The sequence below is a fragment of the Pongo abelii genome, chromosome 4, assembly GCF_028885655.2.
Source record: "Pongo abelii isolate AG06213 chromosome 4, NHGRI_mPonAbe1-v2.0_pri, whole genome shotgun sequence".
Classification (NCBI taxonomy): domain Eukaryota; kingdom Metazoa; phylum Chordata; class Mammalia; order Primates; family Hominidae; genus Pongo; species Pongo abelii.
The window spans coordinates 139,940,600-139,959,736 of NC_071989.2; the positions used below are offsets into that span (position 1 = coordinate 139,940,600).

General features: G+C 43.5%; 1 protein-coding gene across 21 annotated transcripts in view; it reads right to left on the reverse strand.

The window, feature by feature from the left end:
* The window catches only part of RAPGEF6 (Rap guanine nucleotide exchange factor 6), a 211,165-nt gene that overhangs the window by 145,517 nt on the left and 46,511 nt on the right, over positions 1-19,137 (reverse strand). For 9 of the 21 annotated variants that reach the window (XM_063724471.1, XM_054555899.2, XM_054555900.2 and 6 more), the window contains exon 5: positions 17,600-17,722. The exons of the other annotated variants lie outside the window; for them this stretch is intronic. In XM_063724471.1, coding sequence (XP_063580541.1) covers positions 17,600-17,722 — 123 coding nt within the window. The remainder of the gene's footprint in view (positions 1-17,599; positions 17,723-19,137) is intronic. 21 annotated transcript variants of the gene reach the window in all.

Consider the following 19,137-nt stretch of genomic DNA (forward strand, 5'->3'; position numbering starts at 1 on the left):
TGAATAAAATGAAAATGAAATTAAGATACAATTCCATTCATAATCCTATTAAGAAGAATAAAATATTTGGAAATGATTTAACAAAAGTATAAGACTTATACACTGAAAAATACAAAATATTGCTGAAAGAAATAAAAGATAAATATATGCAGAAGCAAGCCATGCTCATAGGCTGGAGACACAATATAGTTAAGACTGCAATTGTCCCCAAATTAATCTATAGATTCAAATCATTTCCTATCAAAACCCCAACAGACTTTACAGTATAAATTGACAAGCAAATCCTTAAATGTATATGAATATACAAAAACCTAAAATAGCCAAAGCCATTATAAAAATGAACAAAGTTGTAAGACTTACTGGATTTGAAGTTACAATAAAGCTACAATAATCAAGACAGTCAGGATTGGTACCAAGACAGAAAAATAGTTAAATGAGACAGAACAAATGGTCCAGAAAACAAACACACATATTTATGGTTAACTGATTTTCAACAAAGGTACCAAGGCAATTCAATGGGGAGAAAAACAGCCTTTTCAATAAACCGTGCTAGGTAAAATGAATGTGCAAATATCCATATGCAAAAATACATATATACAAACAAAATTAACTCACAATGGATCACATTGTGATCACAGACCAAAATGTAAGAACTAAATTTTAAAACTTCTAGAAAAAACTGTAAGATTAAATAATCGTGAGGCTGAAGATTTCTTAGCTATGACACCAAAAGCTCTATTCTCAAAAATAAACCTTAAATTAGATATCATCAATATCAAAGTTTTATGCTTCAAAAGACACTATTAAGAAGTCACCAGACTGGTTGGGCATGGTGGCACACGCCTGTAATCCCAGCACTTTGGGAGGCTGAGGTGGGCAGATCACTTGAGGTCAGGAGTTTGAGGCCAGCCTGGCCAACGTGGTGCAACCCCCATCTCTACTAAAAACACAAAAATTAGCCAGGCATAGTAGTGGGCATTTGCAATCCCAGCTACTTGGGAGGCTGAGGCGGGAGAATTGCTTGACCCCGGGAGGCAGAGGTTGCAGTAAGCTGAGATCATGTCACTGTACTCCAACCTGCGGAGCAGAGCAAGACTCCGTCTCAAAAAAAAAAAAAAAAAAAGCCACAGACTGAGAGAAAATATATGAAAACCATACATATGACATAGAACTTGGATCCAAAATAGATACATTCTTACAATTTGATAAGACAGTACAATTTAAAAATGGAGAAAATGTCTGAATAGGCATTTCACCAAAGAAGATACAGGAATGTCTAGTAAGCACATAAAAAGACCCCCTACATCACTCATCACTACTGAACTATAAATTAAAGTCACAGTAAGACACTGTTAAATATACACCAGAATGGCAAATAATATAAAAGATTGTCAATACCAAGTGGTGGTCAGAATGTAAAATGGTACAGTTATTTTATAAACAATTTGGTCTTTTCCCAAGAAGTTAAACATGTACTTACATAACACAGCAATTCTACTCCTGCATATCTATAATAAAGAAGTGAAAACATATGGCCATATAAAGACTTTTATATAAATTTTGACAGAAGCATTTTTGTGACAGCCCCAAATTAAAACAACTAAAATTTTCAATTTTTTAAATCTTCTAAATGGATAGACAAAATGCAGTATCAACAAAGAATCAAAGACACTGTAGCATTTTTTTTAAAAATGGACATGCTAGAATTGATATGTGCTAAAACATGGGTGAGCTGTAAAAACATTATGCTAAATGAAAAAACTAGATTAAAAAAACTGTACAACATATTCCATTTACATAAAATAGCAGAAAATTAAATTTTAAGTAAAATACTCTCTCTATATGTAAAATACTCTCTCTCCAGAAAGCCAAACAGTGGTTGTCTGATGAAGAAGGTGTGGAAAGTACAGATTACAGAGGGGCAACCAGATAAAAGTCATCTATGAACCAGATAAAGGTCATCTATGAAAAATTTAGAGCTAAGATTACAGTTGGTGAAAAACTGAATGAACACTTCCAACTCCCCACGTCTTCATCCCCAACTACTTTTTTTTTTTTTTTTTTTTTGAGAGGGAGTCTGGTTCTGTCACCCAGGCTGGAGTGCAGTGGTGCAATCTCCACTCACTGCAACCTCTGCCTCCCAGGTTCAAGCAATTCTCATGCCTCAGCCTCCCGAGTAGGTGGGATTACAGGTACATGCCACCACACCGGGCTAATTTTTATATTTTTAGTAGAGCCGGGATTTCACCACGTTGGCCAGGCTGGTCTCGAACTCCTGACTTCAGGTGATCCACCTGCCTTGGCCTCCCAAAGTGCTGGGATTACAGGTGTAAGCCACCATGCCCGGCCCCCAACTACTTTTTATTAATAGATTGACAACAAGGAAGTTTGCTCCACTCTGTCACAACAAGGTACTATAGTTTTCCCCTAGTACAACAAGGAAAAAGAAATAAAAGGCATTCAGATCAAAATAAGATCTGAATTCAAAAATTCTTATTCAAAAATAAGAAGTGAAGCTGTTTATTCACAGATGACAAGATCACTTCCGTACAAAAATACTAAAAAATATATAAAACAGCAATTAGAATAAGTGACTTAATAAGGTTGCGAGATGTAAGATCAGCATATACAATATCTCTACACTGAAAACTGCAAAACATCATTGAGAGAAATTAAAAACCTAAATAAATGGAGTGATGTACCTCATTCATGGTTTAAAAGAATCAACTATTAAGATGTTCACTTCTCCCTAAACTGGTTTATAGATTCAGTGCATTCCCAATCAAAACCCCAGCAGGTGTTTTTGTTTTTAATTAACAAACTGATGCTAGAAATCATATGGAACTGCAAAGAACATACGAAAACAAATAACCAAAACAATTTTTATGAAGTTGGAGGATCCATACTGTAAAGTCCTCTGAGCTGGCGGCACCATGGTCAAGCCATCGTGACATTCCTGCCACCCCCTCCCCCCGTCCCCCGACCGTGATAATGTACCCTTGTGAATGTACTTTGTAACATTCCTCCCTGCCCTTGTGACAATACACCCTCCCGGCCCTTGTGAATGTACTTTGTAACATCCTCCCAGCCCTTGAGAATGTACTTGGTAATATCCATCCCCTGCCTGCAAAAAATTGCTCCTAACACCACCGCCTACCTCAAACCTATAAGAACCAATGATAATCCCACCACCTTTCGCTGACTCCTTTCTTGGACTCAGCTCACTTGCATCCAAGTGAATAAACAGCTTTGTTGCTCAAACTAAGCCTGTTCAGGTGGTCACTTATATGGACGTGCGTAACATTTGGTGCCAAACACCCAGGACAGAGGAACTCCTTCGGGAGACCAGTGTCCTGTCCTCACGCTCCCTCCATGAGGAGATCCACCTATGACCCTGGGTCATCAGACCAGCCAGTCCAAGGACCATCTCACCAATTTCAATCGGTAAGCGGTTCTTCACACTCAGGTAAGCGGTTTTTTTGCTCTCTACCTAACCTCTCTCGCCTCCCTTCAATCTCTCTCCTTTCAATTTCAGTTTCTCTCCCTTCCTGATAGAGACAAAAAGGAGACACACTTTATCCAAGCATTCAAAAACTCTGACGTCGGTTACTGACTTAGGAAGACAGTCTTCCCTTGGTGTCTGATCACCACAGGGACGCCTGCCTTGATCATTCACCCACATTCCCTTGGTGGCAGGCCAACTGTGGGGATGCCTGCTTTGGCTGCTCATGCCTGATTTGGCTGCTCACCCACATTACAGCCCAGGACTCAGTCAGGGACGCCTACTGGAAGCCTGGTAGCTGCCCACCTCCATTTCTCCATGTCTCTACCTTCGTCCTTAAACTTACCTTCTCCACTATGGGCAACCTTCCACCATCCATTCCTCCCTCTTTCCTCTTAGCCTGTTTTCTTAAAAACCTAAAACCCCTTCAACTAACACCTGACCTAAAACCTAAACGTCTTATTTTCTTCTGTAATACCACTTGGCCCCAATACAAACTCAACAATAGTTCCAAGTGGCCAGAAAATGGCACTTTTGATTTGTCTTCTTACAAAACCTAGATAATTTTTGTCAAAAATTGCACAAATGGTCCGAGGTGCCTTACATCCAGGCATTTTTTACACTTCGCTCCCTCCCTAGTCTCTGCTCCCAATGCGACTCGTCCCAGATTTTCCTTCTTTCTCTCCCATCTGCTCCTTTCAGTCTCCACTCCAAGCTCAGAGTCCTCTGAATCCTCCTTTTCCACTGACCCCTCTGACCTCTCTCCTTCTCCCCTGGCCACTCCTTGCCAGGCTGAATCGGGTCCCAATTCTTCTGCAGCCTCTGCTCCCCCACCCTACGACCCTTCTATTACCTCCCCTCCTCACACCTGGTCTGGCCTACAGTTTCGTTTAGCAATTAGCTCTCCCCTATCCGCCCAACAATTTCCTCTTACAGAGGTGCCTGGAGCTGAAGGCATCGTCAGGGTACGTGTCCCCTTTTCTCTATCAGACCTTTCCCAAATCAGCCAGCGTTTACGGTCTTTCTCATCAGACTCCACTAAACATATACAGGAATTCCAATATCTAACTCAGTCCTACAATTTAACCTGGAGTGACTTAAATGGAGTCACTCCATTTAAATGGAGAGGTCGTCCTGACCTCTACCCTCTCCCCAGATGAACAAGAAAGAGTTTACTTTCCAGCCCAGTCCTACGCAGATACCCGCCAGCTTCATGAACCAGGCTTCCAAGAGGGCACCAGGGCAGTTCCCCGAGAGCATTCCCATTGGCAATACCAGACGGACTCCCCAGGTATAGCTAGGCAAGATTACATGGCCTCCTGCCTAGTCAAGTGGCTCAAAAAGGCAGCATACAAAGCTGTTAATTATGACAGGCTAAAGGAAACTACCCATGGTAAAGATGAAAACCCAGCCCAGTTCATGGCCCACTTAGCAGCTACCCTTAGACATTTTACAGCCCTAGACCCAGAGGGGCCAGAAGGCCGCCTTATCCTTAATATGCATTTTATCACCCAATCCACTCCTGACATTAGGAAAAAATTCCAGAAGTTGGATTCTGGCCCTTAAACCCCACAACAGTATTTAAACAACCTCACCTTCAAGGTGTTCAATAACAGAAAAGAAGCCACCAAGCAGCAACGTATCTCTAAATTACAGCTACTTGCCTTCACTGTAAGACAACCCACAACCATGTCTCCAGCATACAAAACCTTCAGAACATCCAAGCCACAGCTCCCATGGGCTCCATCAAAATCTCCTCATGGACCTTGCTTCAAATGCCAAAAGCCTGGCCACTGGGCCTCAGAATGCCCGCAGCCCGGGATTCCTCCTAAGCTGTGCCCTGTCTGTGTGGGAGCCCACTGGAAGTCAGATTGTCCAATTCACATTGCTGCTGCTCCTAAAGCTCCTGGAGCTCAAACCCCATGTTCCTTGGCCAACTCCTTCCCAGATCTCCTCGGCTTAGCGGCTGAAGACTGACGCTGCCCGATCGCCTTGGAAGCCCCCTGGACCATCATGGATGCCGAGCTTCGGGTAACTCTTACAGTGGAGGGTAAGTCCATTCCCTGTTTAATCAATACGGGGGCTACCCACTCCAAATTACCTTCTTTTCAAGGGCCTGTTTTCCTTGCCCCCGTAACTGTTGTGGGTATTGACAGCCAGGCTTCAAGACCCCTTAAAACTCCCCAACTCTGATGCTAACTTGGATAACATTCTTTTATGCACTCTTTTTTAGTTATCCCCACCTGCCCAGTTCCCTTATTAGGCCGAGATATTTTAACTAAATTATCTCTTTCCCTGACTATTCCTGGACTACAGCCACACCTCATTGCTGCCCTTTTACCCGATTCAAGGCCTCCTTTGAATCCTCCTCTCGTGTCTCCCTACCTTAATCCAAAAGTATGGGATACCTCTACTCCCTCCTTGGCGACCAATCAGGCACCCCTTACCATCCCATTAAAACCTAATCACCCTTACCCCACTCAATGCCAGTACCCCATCCCACAACAGGCTTTAAGAGGACTAAAGCCTGTTATCACTCACCTGTTACAGCATGGCCTTTTAAAGCCCACAAATTCTCCTTACAATTCCCCTATCCTACCTGTCCAGAAACCAGACAAATCTTACAGTTTGGTTCAGGATCTTCGCTTTATTAACCAAATTGTCTTACCTATCCAGCCTGTGGTGCCAAACCCATATACTCTCCTATCCTCCATACCTCCCTCCACAACTCATTATTCTGTCCTCGACTTCAAAGATGCTTTCTTCACTATTCCTTTGCACCCCTCATTCCAACCTCTTTTCACTTTCACATGGATTGACCCTGACAGCCACCAATCTCAGCAACCCACATGGACTTTACTGCCAAGGCTTCAGAGACAGCCCCCATTACTTTAGTCAAGCTCTTTCTCTTGATCTACTTTCTTTCCGTCCATCTGTTTCTCACTTTATTCAATATATGGACGACCTTCTCCTCTGCAGCCCCTCTTACGAATCTTCCCAACAGGACACCCTCCTGCTCCTTCAATATCTATTCTCAAAGGAGTATCACGTACCCCCCTCTAAAGCCCAGATTTCTTCCCCATCCGTTACCTATCTTGGCATAGTCTTTCATCAAAACACAAGTGCTCTCCCCGCTAACTGTGTCCAGCTAATCTCCAAAACCCCAACCCCTTCTACAAAGCAACAACTCCTTTCCTTCCTAGGCACGGTTGCATACTTTTGCCTTTGGATACCAGGTTTTGCCATCCTAACTAAACCACTACATAAACTCACAAAGGGAAACCTGACTGACCCCATAGACCCTAAGTTCTTTCCCCATTCTTCTTCTCGTTCCTTAAAGACAGCCCTAGAAACAGCTCCCACATTAGCACTCCCTAACTCATCCCAATCCTTCTTCTTACATATGGCTGAAAAACAAGGCTGTGCGGTCGGAGTTCTCTTACACAGGAATCAGGCCCACGACCTGTAGCCTTCCTATCCAAACAACTTAACCTCACAGTTCTAGGCTGGCCCTCATGTCTACGTGCAGTGGCAGCCACCACTTCAATACTTCTAGAGGCCCTCAAGATCACAAACCACTCCCCACTTACTCTCTACAACTCTCATAACTTTCAAAATCTATTTTCCTCCTCACACTTGAAGCATATACTTTCTGCCCGACTCCTTCAACTGTGCTCACTATTCATTGAAACTCCCACAATTACCATTATTCCTGGCACAGACTTCAATCCGGCCTCTCACCTTATACCTAGCACCAAACCTGAACCTCATGACTGTATCTCTCTAATCCATATGGCATTCTCCCCATTTCCCCATATTTCCCTCTTTCCTGTTCCTAATCCAGACCACACTTGGTTTACTGATGGTAGTTCTTCAAGGCCCAATCGTCAGTCACCGACAAGGGCAGGCTATATGCTGTAGTGTCTTCCACATCTGTCACTGAAGTTACTGCCCTGCCCACTTCCACTACCTCTCAACGTGACGAACTTATTGCTTTAACCCGGGCTCTCACCCTTGCAAAGGGAGTACATGTCAATATCTACACTAATTCCAAGTATGCCTTCCACATCCTACATCACCATGCTGTTATATGGGCAGAAAGAGGTTTTCTCACCACACACGAGTCCTCCATCATCAACGCTTCCTAAATAAAAATCCTCCTTAAGACTGCTCTACTGCCCAAGGAAGCCAGAGTCATTCACTGCAAGGGGCATCAAAGGTCACCAGATCCCACTGCTCAAGGCAACACTTATGCAGATAATGCAGCAAAAGAAGCAGCTAGTATTCCCACATCTGTCCCTCACGACCAGTTTTTTTCCTTCTTATTTATCACTCCCACCTATTCTCCCACTGAAACTATTACCTATCAATCCCTTCCTACTCAAGGCAAATGGTTCTTGGATCAAGGAAAATTCCTCCCTCCTGCCTCACAGGCTCATTCTATCTTATCATCCTTTCATGACCTTTTTCACGTGGGTTACAAGCCAATGGCCCATCTCTTAGAACCTCTCATTTCTTTTCCATCATGGAAATCCATCCTCAAGGAAATTCTTTCTCAGTGTTCCATCTGCTACTGTACCAGGCCCCCTCCCTTTCTGATACATCAAGCTCGAGGATCTGCCCCCACACAAGACTGGCAGATTGACTTTACCCATATGCCCCAAGTCAAAAAACTAAGATACATTTTGGTCTGGGTAGATACATTCACTGGATGGGTAGAGGTCTTTCCCACAGGGTCTGAGAAGGCCACCACAGTCATTTCTTCCTTTCTGTCAGACATAATTTCTCGGTTTGACCTTCCCACCTCTATACAGTCCGATAACGGACCGGCCTTCATTAGTCAGGTCCCTCAAGCAGTCTCCCAGGCCTTTGGCATCCAGTGGAACCTTCATTCCCCCTTACCATCCTAAATCTTCAGGAATGGTAGAAAGAACTAATAGTCTTTTAAAAACATACTTCACCAAACTCAGCCTCCAACTTAAAAAAGACTGGACAGTACTTTTACCATCTGCCCTCCTTAGAATTAGAGCCTGTCCTCAAGAAGCTACAGGGTATAGTCCATTTGAACTTTTATATGGATGTACCTTCTTGTTGGGCCCCAACCTCGTGCCAGACACCAGCCCTCTAGGCGGCTATCTTCCAGTCCTCCAGCAGGCCAGACAGGAAATTCGCCAGGCTGCTAATCTTCTCTTGCCTACTCTAGATTCCCAGCCATATGAAGACACCCTAGCTAGATGATCAGTTCTTGTTAAGAATCTGACCCCTCAAACTCTATAACCTTGATGGACCAGATCCTACTTAGTCATCTATAGTACCCTAACTGCTGTCCACCTGCAGGACCCTCCCCACTGGGTTCACTGCTCTGGAATAAAGTTGTGTCCATTGGACAGCCAGCCTGATCTCGCCTCTTCCTCTTGGAAGTCACAAGTACTCTCTCCTACTTCCCTTAAACTCACTCGCATTTCTGAAGAACAGTAATAACCTTTATGAGCCTAATACATCCTTTCATCCTATTAGGTCTATTCATCCTTACCCTACTTTTTGCAACATGGCTTTACAGTCACCCCCACTACTTGGACTGTACCCCAAAAACTTGTCATCCCTACTATCTTCTGTCTAGTTATACTCCTATCCACCATTCTCAACTACTCGTAAACGCCCTGCCCTTGTTTACACTTTTCCTCCAAACCATCGTAACTGATTATCTCCTGGTTTTACCTCAAACCGCCAACCTTAACTCTCTCTTGGAGTGGATAGAAGATCTTCAGTGGCAAGTACACTCCAATTCTTCTATCCTGATGAAGTCCTTTTTTTAAACTTTTCTACTCACTCTTATCCCTGCCCCTATTCTCCAGTCACTCTCTACCCTCCCTAGTTACCTCCAGCATACTATCAATTGCACCCACTCTCTCCTCACTGCCTCCAATCCTTCTCTAGCAAAGAATTGTTGGCTATGTGTTTCCCTTTCTTCCTGCTCTTACACAGCTGTCCCCACTCTACATGCCGACTGGGCTACCTCTCTTGTCTCCCGGCACCTCCGAACCTCCTTTAACAGCCCTCATCTTTACCTGCCTGAGGAACTTCTTTACTTTCTAGACAGATTTGGTGAGAACTCCCCAGACATTTTGCACCAACAAGCTGCCACACACTACTCCGCATCTACTTACAGCACCTTTCTCCTTATGTCAATTCCACCCCCCCATATTTGGTCCCCTAACCACACAAACAACTATCCCTGTTGCCACTCCTTTATGCATCTTCCAACAACAGCCTACTGGAATCCCTTTAGACAAACTTCCACAGTCCAAATGTTCCTTTATTCTTTATCTCCAGAACCCCGTCACACACATTAACAAACAGATGGGAGCATTCCAACTTTGCATTACTGATAAGCCCTCTATCATTATTGACAAACTAAAAAACATTAGCAGTCACTATTGTTTAAGAAGACACCTACTCTGCATCTCACTCCATCCTTGGCTTCGCTCCCCCTGCTCATCTGACTCTCTGCCCAGCACCTCCTCTTGCTTGCTTATATCCAGCCCCATTTTGTCCGAAATTGGTGGGTTCTTGGTCTCACTGACTTCAAGAATGAAGCCGTGGACCCTCGTGGTGAGTGTTACAGTTCTTAAAGGTGGTGTGTCCAGAGTTTGTTCCTTCTGATGTTCGGATGTGTTCGGAGTTTCTTCCTTCCGGTGGGTTCGTGGTCTCGCTGGCTTCAGGAGTGAAGCTGCAGACCTTCGCGGTGAGTGTTACAGCTCTTAGGGCAGCACGTCTCTGGAGTTGTTCGCTCCTCCCGTCCGGAGCTGTTCATTCCTCCTGGTGGGTTCATGGTCTCGCTGGCCTCAGGAGTGAAGCTGCAGACCTTCCCGGTGAGCGTTACAGCTCATAAAGGCAGTGTGGACCCAAAGAGTGAGCAGCAGCAAGATTTATTGCAAAAAGCAAAAGAACAAAGCTTCCACAGTGTGGAAGGGGACACCAGCAGGTTGCCTGCTGGCTGGGACAGCCTGCTTTTATTCCCTTATCTGTCCCCACCCACATCCTGCTGATTGATCCATTTTACAGAGAGCTGACTGGTCCGTTTTGACAGGGTGCTGATTGGTACATTTACAATCCCTGAGCTAGACGCAGAGTGCTGATTGGTGCATTTACAATCCTCTAGCTAGACACAAAAGTTCTCCAAGTCCCCACTAGACTAGATAGACACAGAGCACTGATTGGTGCGTTTACAAACCTTGAGCTAGATACAGGGTGCTGACTGGTGCATTTATAATCCTTTAGCTAGACAAAAAAGTTCTCCAAGTCCCCACTAGATTAGCTAGACACAGAGCACTGACTTGCGCATTTACAAACCTTTAGCTAGACACAGAGTGCTGAATGGTGCATTTACAATCCTTTAGCTAGACATAAAAGTTCTCCAAGTCCCCACCAGATTAGCTAGATACAGAGTGCTGACTGGCGCACATACAATCCCTGAGCTAGACACAGAGTGCTGATTGGTGCATTTACAATCCTCTAGCTAGACATAAAAGTTCTCCAAGACCCCACCTGACTCAGGAGCCCAGCTGGCTTCGCCTAGTGGACCCCGCACCAGGGCAGCGGGCGGAGCTGCCCGCCAGTCCCACACTGGGCACCTGCACTCCTCAGCCCTTGGGTGGTCGATGGGACCGGGCACCGTGGAGCAGGGGGCGGCACCCATTGGGGAGGCTCGGCTGCTCAGGAGCCCACGGTGGGGGGCTCGGGCATGGCGGGCTGCAGGTCCCGAGCTCTGCCCCATGGAGAGGCGGCTGAGGCCCGGTGAGAATTCGAGCGTGGCATGGGCAGGTCAGCAGTGCTGGGGGACCCGGCGCCTCCTCCACAGCTGCTGGCACGGGTGCTAAGCCCCTCACTGCCCGGGGCCGGCAGCGCCGGCGGGTCACTCGGAGTGCGGGGCCCACCGAGCCCACGTCCACCCGGAACTCGCGCTGGCCCGCGAGCGCTGAGCGCAGCCCCTGTTCCCGCCCACACCTCTCCCTCCACAGCTCCCTACAAGCAGAAGAAGCCGGCTCCAGCCTCTGCCAGCCCAGAGATGGGCTCCCACAGTGCAGCGGAGGGCTGAATGGCTCCTCAAGCGTGGCCAGAGCAGACTCCGAGGCCGAGGAGGCGGTGAGAGCGAGCAAGGGCCGCCAGCACGCTGTCACCTCTCAGGATGAATAGCAGTGAAAGGTTATTCACAGACACTATGCGCTTTCTCATACACCATGAGAACAGAACCTCTCCCTCTACCCTCTACGCAGTTGCAACATCAGTTCCCATTACAACCTCTAACGGCTGCTGCCCTTGCTGGATATCTAGGATTTGGGGTGCAGGGCTCCTCTTTCAGTACACCCTCTCACCTTTTCACTTTACATTTCCAGTTCTGACTGACACAAGGTCTCTTCTTTTTATGTGCCTCTTCCACCCACATGTGCCTACCTGCCAACTGGAAGGGCACATGTACTCTAGTCTTCCTTACCCCCAAAATCCAGCTTGCAGATGGGAACCAACAACTGCCTGTCTCCCTCATGACACCAACACGACAAAAAGAGTCATCCCACTAATCCCTTTACTTGTGGGTCTAGGACTTTCTGCCTCCACTACTAGACTTGGAACTGGAATAGCAGGCATCTCAACCTCTGTCACAATATTCCACAGCCTCTCCAATGACTTCTCTGCTAGCATTACAGATATATCACAAACTTTACCTGTCCTCCAAGCCCAGGTTGACTCTTTAGCTGCAGCTGTCCTCTAGAACTGCCGAGGCCTTGATTTACTCACTGCTGAAAAAGGAGGACTCTGTATATTTCTTAATGAAGAGTGTTGTTTTTACTTAATCTGGCTTGGTATATAACATCAAAAAACTCAAAGACAGAGCTCAAAAACTCACTAATCAGGCAACTAGTTACACTGGACCCACCTGGCTACTCTCTAACTGGGTATCCTGGCTTCTTCCAATGGTTAGTCCTCTAATACCTATCTTCCTCCTTCTCTTCTTACTCAGGCCTTAGGTCTTCTGATTAATCTCTCGATTCCTACGAAACTGCAACCAGGTTATCACTAATCACTCTATACAACAAATGCTGCTTTTAAGAACTCTACAATATCACCCTTACCCCAACATCTTACTTCAGTCTAATCTCTCCCACTTTAGGTTCCCGTGCCGCCCCTAATCCAGCTCGAAGCAGCCCTGAGAAACCTCACCCATCATCCCTCCATACTGCCCCCAAAATTTTCACCCCAAGTTTTCACTACTCTTTTCCATTTTATTTCTTCATTATTAACATAAAAAGACAGGAATGTAAGGTCCTCTGAGCTGGGCACAACATGGTCAAGCCATGGTGACATTCCCCCTTGTGATAATGTACTTTGTGATATTCCCCATCCTTGCAAATGTAGTTTGTAACATTCCTGCCTGCCCTTGTGAATGTACTTTGTAACATTCCTCCCCCACAACCCTTGTGACAATATACCCTCCCTGCCCTTGTGAAAGTATGTTACTTTGTAACATCCTCCCCACCCTTGTGAATGTATTTTGTAACATCCTCCCAGCCCTTGAGAATGTACTTTGTAATATCCATCCACTGCCGGCAAAAAATTGCTCCTAACTCCACCACCTATCCCAAACCTGTAAGAACCAATGATAATCCCACCACCCCTCACTGACTCCTTTCCCAGACTCAGCCTACCTGCACCCAAGTGAATAAACAGCCTTGTTGCTCACACTAAGCCTGCTCAGGTGGTCTCTTATATGGATGCAGGTAACACATACCACCTGATTTCATGATTTATTATAAAGCTACAGTAATCAGGGTAATGTGGTATGGCATCAAGATAGAAAAATAAGTGAAACAAAAAGCTGGGAAATATACCCACAAATACACCGTCAATTAAATTCTAATAAAGGTGCAAAGGCAATCCAGAAGAGAAAAAATATTTTCATCAACAAATGGTGCTGGAACAATTGAGGATGCACAGGCAAAAAGATAAAATTAGATCCACACCTCATATCATATACAAAAATTGGTTTAAATAGATCACACACCTAAACAGATCATAGTAAAAGCTAAAACTGTAAAACTTCCAGAAAAAAAAATTAAGAAAATTATTTGCAACCTTGGGTTAATAGCAGATTTTACATATGACCCCCAAAACACAGTCCATTCGGGGAAAAAAAATGATAAACTTAACATCAAAATTAAGTACTTCTGCTCTTTGAAACACAATTAAGAGGGAAAATACAATGCACGGACAGGGAGAAAATATTTGCAAATGATATCCCTGCTAAAGGACTTATATATAGCATACAAGAACTTCTGAAGCACATACAGAACTTTTGAAGCACAAAATAAGAATTTTATTATCAAAAATGGGTCAAAGGCTCAGAGACACTTCATAAAAGATATGAACTCTCATAGACTGCCGGTGAGAATGTAAAATGATACAGCTTTGGAGAAGAGTAAGGCACTTTCTTAAAGGTTAAACATGCATCGACCATATAACTTATTACTAGGTATTTTTCAAAATATATAAAGTACGTATTCACATAAACGCTTACAAAATCTAGCCATCTACTCCTACATATTATGCAGAGAGATGGAAGTATATGACCATATACCTTGTACACAAATGTCCATAACAACATTCTTTGCAAAATAGTCAATAACAGGCAACAACTCAAATGTCCATCAGCAGTTGAATGCTAAACAAATAGTGGAACATTCATATAAACTAACAATAAAATCCTAAACCCCAATCGACTAAATGGACCCCCTCTTGGCCAAGGGGACCCCAGAGAAACCTTGAAAACTGAGTTCCCAGCCATGATGGAAAGGGAGGTCAGACATGCCTTGTTATATCCCCTCCATTGTGGAGTTTAGACACAACTAATGAGTATTCATTGTTTTTTAAAACAGAGATCATAAGACTGACAAAACAGACCCTTTGTGGCAATAAGATGCCAAATTATAAATAAGACCTAAGGCTATGCATGGCAAGGATTAAGTCACACCTGCAGACCAACAATGTCACTGAACGGGTCATTTTATTGTAACTGACTTGGACATAGCATCCTTAAATTAAACATCCCTTTCTGCTGATTCCAAATTTTCGACAGAGCCTTACTCCTTTAACCAATTAAGGATCTCTGGATCCACCTATACATCTATAACCCCCTGCTTCAAGACATCCTGCCTTTTTGGGCTGAACTAATTGTATCCCTTCCACATACTGATTTGTGTCTTTGCCTCTTAACTCCTGCCTCCCTGAAATGTATAAAACCAAACTGTAGCCCAACCACCTTAGGGCCACTTACTCAAGGCTTCCCGAATTTGTGTTTTCCCCTGGCCATGGTTATTCATATTGGCTCAGAATAAATCTCTTTAAAATATTTTACAGAGTTTGGTTTTCCTGTTAACATCCATGAGAGAACACTGCATTAAGAAGAAATGAAATATTGATACACATAACACGGATAAACCTCAAAATAATTTTACTGAGTGCAAGAAGCTAAATGAGAAAAGAGTACATACTGTATGTTTCACCTTACACAAAAATTTTATAACATGTAAACTAGTCTACATTGACGAAAAATGAGTAATGGCCTGGGACCAAGGAAGGGAGCAGGGATCTATGAGAGGGAAAGTTTACAAAGTGGCATGAGGAAACTTTTTCTAGTGATAGAGCTTATTATCTTTGTAATACTGGTGGTTTTACATGTGTTTATATATGCCAAAGCTTATCAAACTGCATACTGTAAATCGTGCTGTTTAGTGTATGTCAGTTATACTTCAATAAAGTTTTAAAAATAAATTAAAATGCAAGTCAAATTAATGGGATAAAATGGTTAACAGATAGCTTGCATCCTGGAAGTAGAAAGATTCTTATAGAATAATAATGAAACTGCCTTTGCAAAAGTTATAACTATGAGAAAATTACGACAGTGAAAGAGATCTGATCTAACCAATACCCATCTTGCCTTTAACCTCTAAACTGCCCTCAATCATTCCTTGGCCCTGGCCACCCTAACTTTGGGAAACATTTATAGTTTAAATGATAACTAAACCGCTTTTGTAAAGCTAATGAAAGAAAGACCACCAGATTACAAGGATGAGGAGCTGAATTCTGCTAAGCTGTAGACATAAATGATTACCAGTCATTATTCCAAAAGTCACAAGATTTGCAACTCCCTCAATTACTCCTGCAAGTAACAGTGCTATTGTAGAACTTGAGATTGGCCTTTTGAGATGTCTTTTCAGGTTTTTAGCATTTCTGATGATTCATCAGTGGCCACCAGGACCCACAGACCTCCCGCTGACCAGTCCTGTGGCTTCACCCAGAATCCAGATTCCCTGGCCCACCAAACTATCCTTAAAAAATCCTAACCTCCAAATTTTGGGAGAGATGAATTTGAGTAATAACTCCATCTCCCACATGGCGTGGCCAGCCTTGTGTCAATTAAACTCTTTATTACAATGCCATGGTCTCAGTGAATTGGTTTTGTCTGTACAAGTGGGCAGGAAGAATCCACTGGACAGTTACAGTAATAACAGGAGTTTAACAACAGGCACACAAAACTTAAAGAGATACTTTATTAAAGAAAAAACAGAAAGCAATGGCCAATAAGCATAAGGGCATAAGGAAAAGTGTTCAACATCATTATTCATCAAAAACATGAAAATTAAACTGGCACACACATATGTGGATATTTGATTTACATAAAAGGTGGCACTAAATGAGTGAGAAAAGGACATCTAGGTATCCCTATGGAAAACGACGCAACATTATACCATACTCAAAACTCAATTCCAGGTAGACTACAGATTTAACTGTGAAAGGAAAACAAGAAAAGTTCTAGAAAATAAGAAAAAAAAAATTATATATATATATATACATACATACATACATATATATCTCCATGACCTTGTGAAAGCAAAGTATCTTGAGCCTCCCAAATCACTAAGCTAAAGGGAAAAGTCAAGCTGGAAACTGCTTAGGGCAAAGCTGCCTCCCATTCTATTCAGTCACCCCTCTGCTCACTGAGATAAATGCATACCTGATTGCCTCCTTTGGAGGGGCTAATCAGAAACTCAAAAAAAAAAAAAAAAAAAAAAAAAATGCAACCAGCTGGGCACAGTGGCTCACACCTGTAATCCCAGCACTTTGGGAGGCCGAGGTGGATGGATCACCTGAGGTCACGAGTTCGAGACTAGCCTGGCCAAGATGGTGAAACCCCGTCTGTACTAAAAATATAAAAATTAGCTGGGTGTGGTGGCGGGCACCTGTAATCCCAGCTACTGGGGAGGCTGAGGCAGGAGAATAGCTTGAACCCATGAGGTGGAGGGTGCAGTAAGCCGAGATCACGCCATTGCACCCCAGCCTGGGCGGCAAGAGCGAAACTCCGTCCCCCCCCCCCAAAAAAAAGGAACCATTTGTCTCTTATCTACCTATGACCTGGAAACCCCCTCTCTGTTTCAAGTAGTCCTGCCTTTCCAGACTGAACCAATGCTGATCTTACATATGTTGATTGAGGTCTTATGTCTCCCTAAAATGTATAAAACAAAATTGTGCTCTGACCACCTTAAGCACATGTCATGAGGACCTCCTGAGGCTGTGTCACAAGCACACGTCCTCAGCCTTGGCAAAATAAACTTTCTAAATGAACTGAGACCTGTCTCAGATTTTTGGGGTTCACAACCTCAGAAACAGAAAAGACAAATTTTTCTACATTAGAATTAAGAGCTCGTGTTCATCCAAAGACATTACTAACAGAATGAATACAACAATGAAAAAGACAGAGTGGGGAAAAGTATTTCCAACAAAAATAACCAAGCAAGGTTTCTTATTCCGAATATATAAAAAATTTCTACATCCCAAAAACAAAAAGACAACTTATTAGGAAAATGAGGAACAGACCTGAGAAGTCACTTTACAAAAAACGTCATTCTAGGCTGGGTATAGTGGCTCAGGCCTCTAATCCCAGCACTTTGGGAAGCCAAGGCAGGTGGATCACTTGAGGTCAGCAGTGGTGAAACCCTGTCTCTACTAAAAATACAAAATTTAGTTGGGCGTGGTGTCACGCACCTGTGGTCCCATCTACTTGGGAGGCTGAGGCAGGAGAATTGCTTGAACCTGGGAGGTGGAGGTTGCAGTGGGCCAAAATTGTGCCACTGCACTCCAGCCTGGGTGACAGAGTAAGACTCTATCCTAAAAAAAAAACAAAAAAAAACTCATTCTAATGAAAATGCATTCATCAGCAGTCATTAAAATGCAAATCAAAACTATAAAATTGAAAAGAATGACTGAAATTAAGCAGCCAAAAACTTTAAAGTAAAAAGACTTATATTACTAAGTGTTGGTTAGAATGTGGAACAATGGGAACTCACACACCACTGGTGGGTGTGTAAATTAGTGCATCAATTTGGAATGCAACTTGGAATTAACAAAGCTTAATGTAGGCACACCCTGTTGAGACAGTCAAGTATAAGGGGTTCCCAGAAATATTCTAACTGGCCTGCGCACTGGGAGAAGCACACACAGGGGTGGAGCCACAGAAGTCTGTGCCCTTTGCTGTGAGGAAGAGCCTGGCCCCTCCTCTTCCTGCATGGTACCTGGGATTCAATCTGCCAGGCGGGAAGCATACTAGCAGAAACTGGTTTTGCAGAGAATTCTTGTTTCCCCTTTTTCCTTTTTGCCCAATAAATTCCATTATTCTCATCCTTCAAAGTGCCTGTGAGCCTAGTATTTCATGGCTGGGTAACAAGACCCTGCTCTTAGCTGAACTAAAAGGAAGTCCTAAAACACTGTGAGCCAACAATTCCTTGTTAAGTATATACAACAGAAATGTATCTACATGTGCATCTAATATACAAAAGTGTTCACAGCTGTATTACTTATAATACCCCTCAACTAAGGTGTACATATCCACAGGCCAAAACTCTTCAGACATACAAGACTGATTAAAATTCAGGAAACTGGTGTTGAGGAAAAGTAAGAGAGCAGATTTAAGAAAAGGCATGGAAGCTGCTTCTAGGTAATGACAATGTTCAATTTCTTGATATGGGTAGTGATTAGACAAACATTCAATGTATAGTAACTCACTAACATGTAGATTTATGTTATCTGCACTTTCCCCCATATTATATTTCACAGTAAAAGAGCTAAAACTAGGGAGTTGTTGGAACTCAGAAAACAATGCTCCAAAATATGGTGCTTTGGCATGGTGAGTTCTTTAAAGGATACTGAAACGACTCAAAGGCAAAGTCTCTGACCTTCTCTTGCCCCTCTTTTTCCCTTAAAGTGAGTAACAGAAACCTCTTTCCCAGGGTGAGCCATAGAAAGTAGAACTCCTCTTCCCCAAAGCAAGCCATAAAACCTAGAAATGTTACTCTCCTTTCTCCCTTGAAAACCCTCATTCCAGAGGGGTCCTGCCCCATACCTGGAAGGAAGGAATGCTACATAGGCCAAGAAAAATCTGGACAGGTCTTGCTGGGTTTGCTCCCTCAGTCTGTTTAGAGTAAAGATCTTAGGTCCACAAGGAATCTCCTTATGGACAAATTATGAGAGAACAATGTAGCTTTTTTTTTTTTTTTAATTTTTGTAGCTATCTTATTTAGGAATAA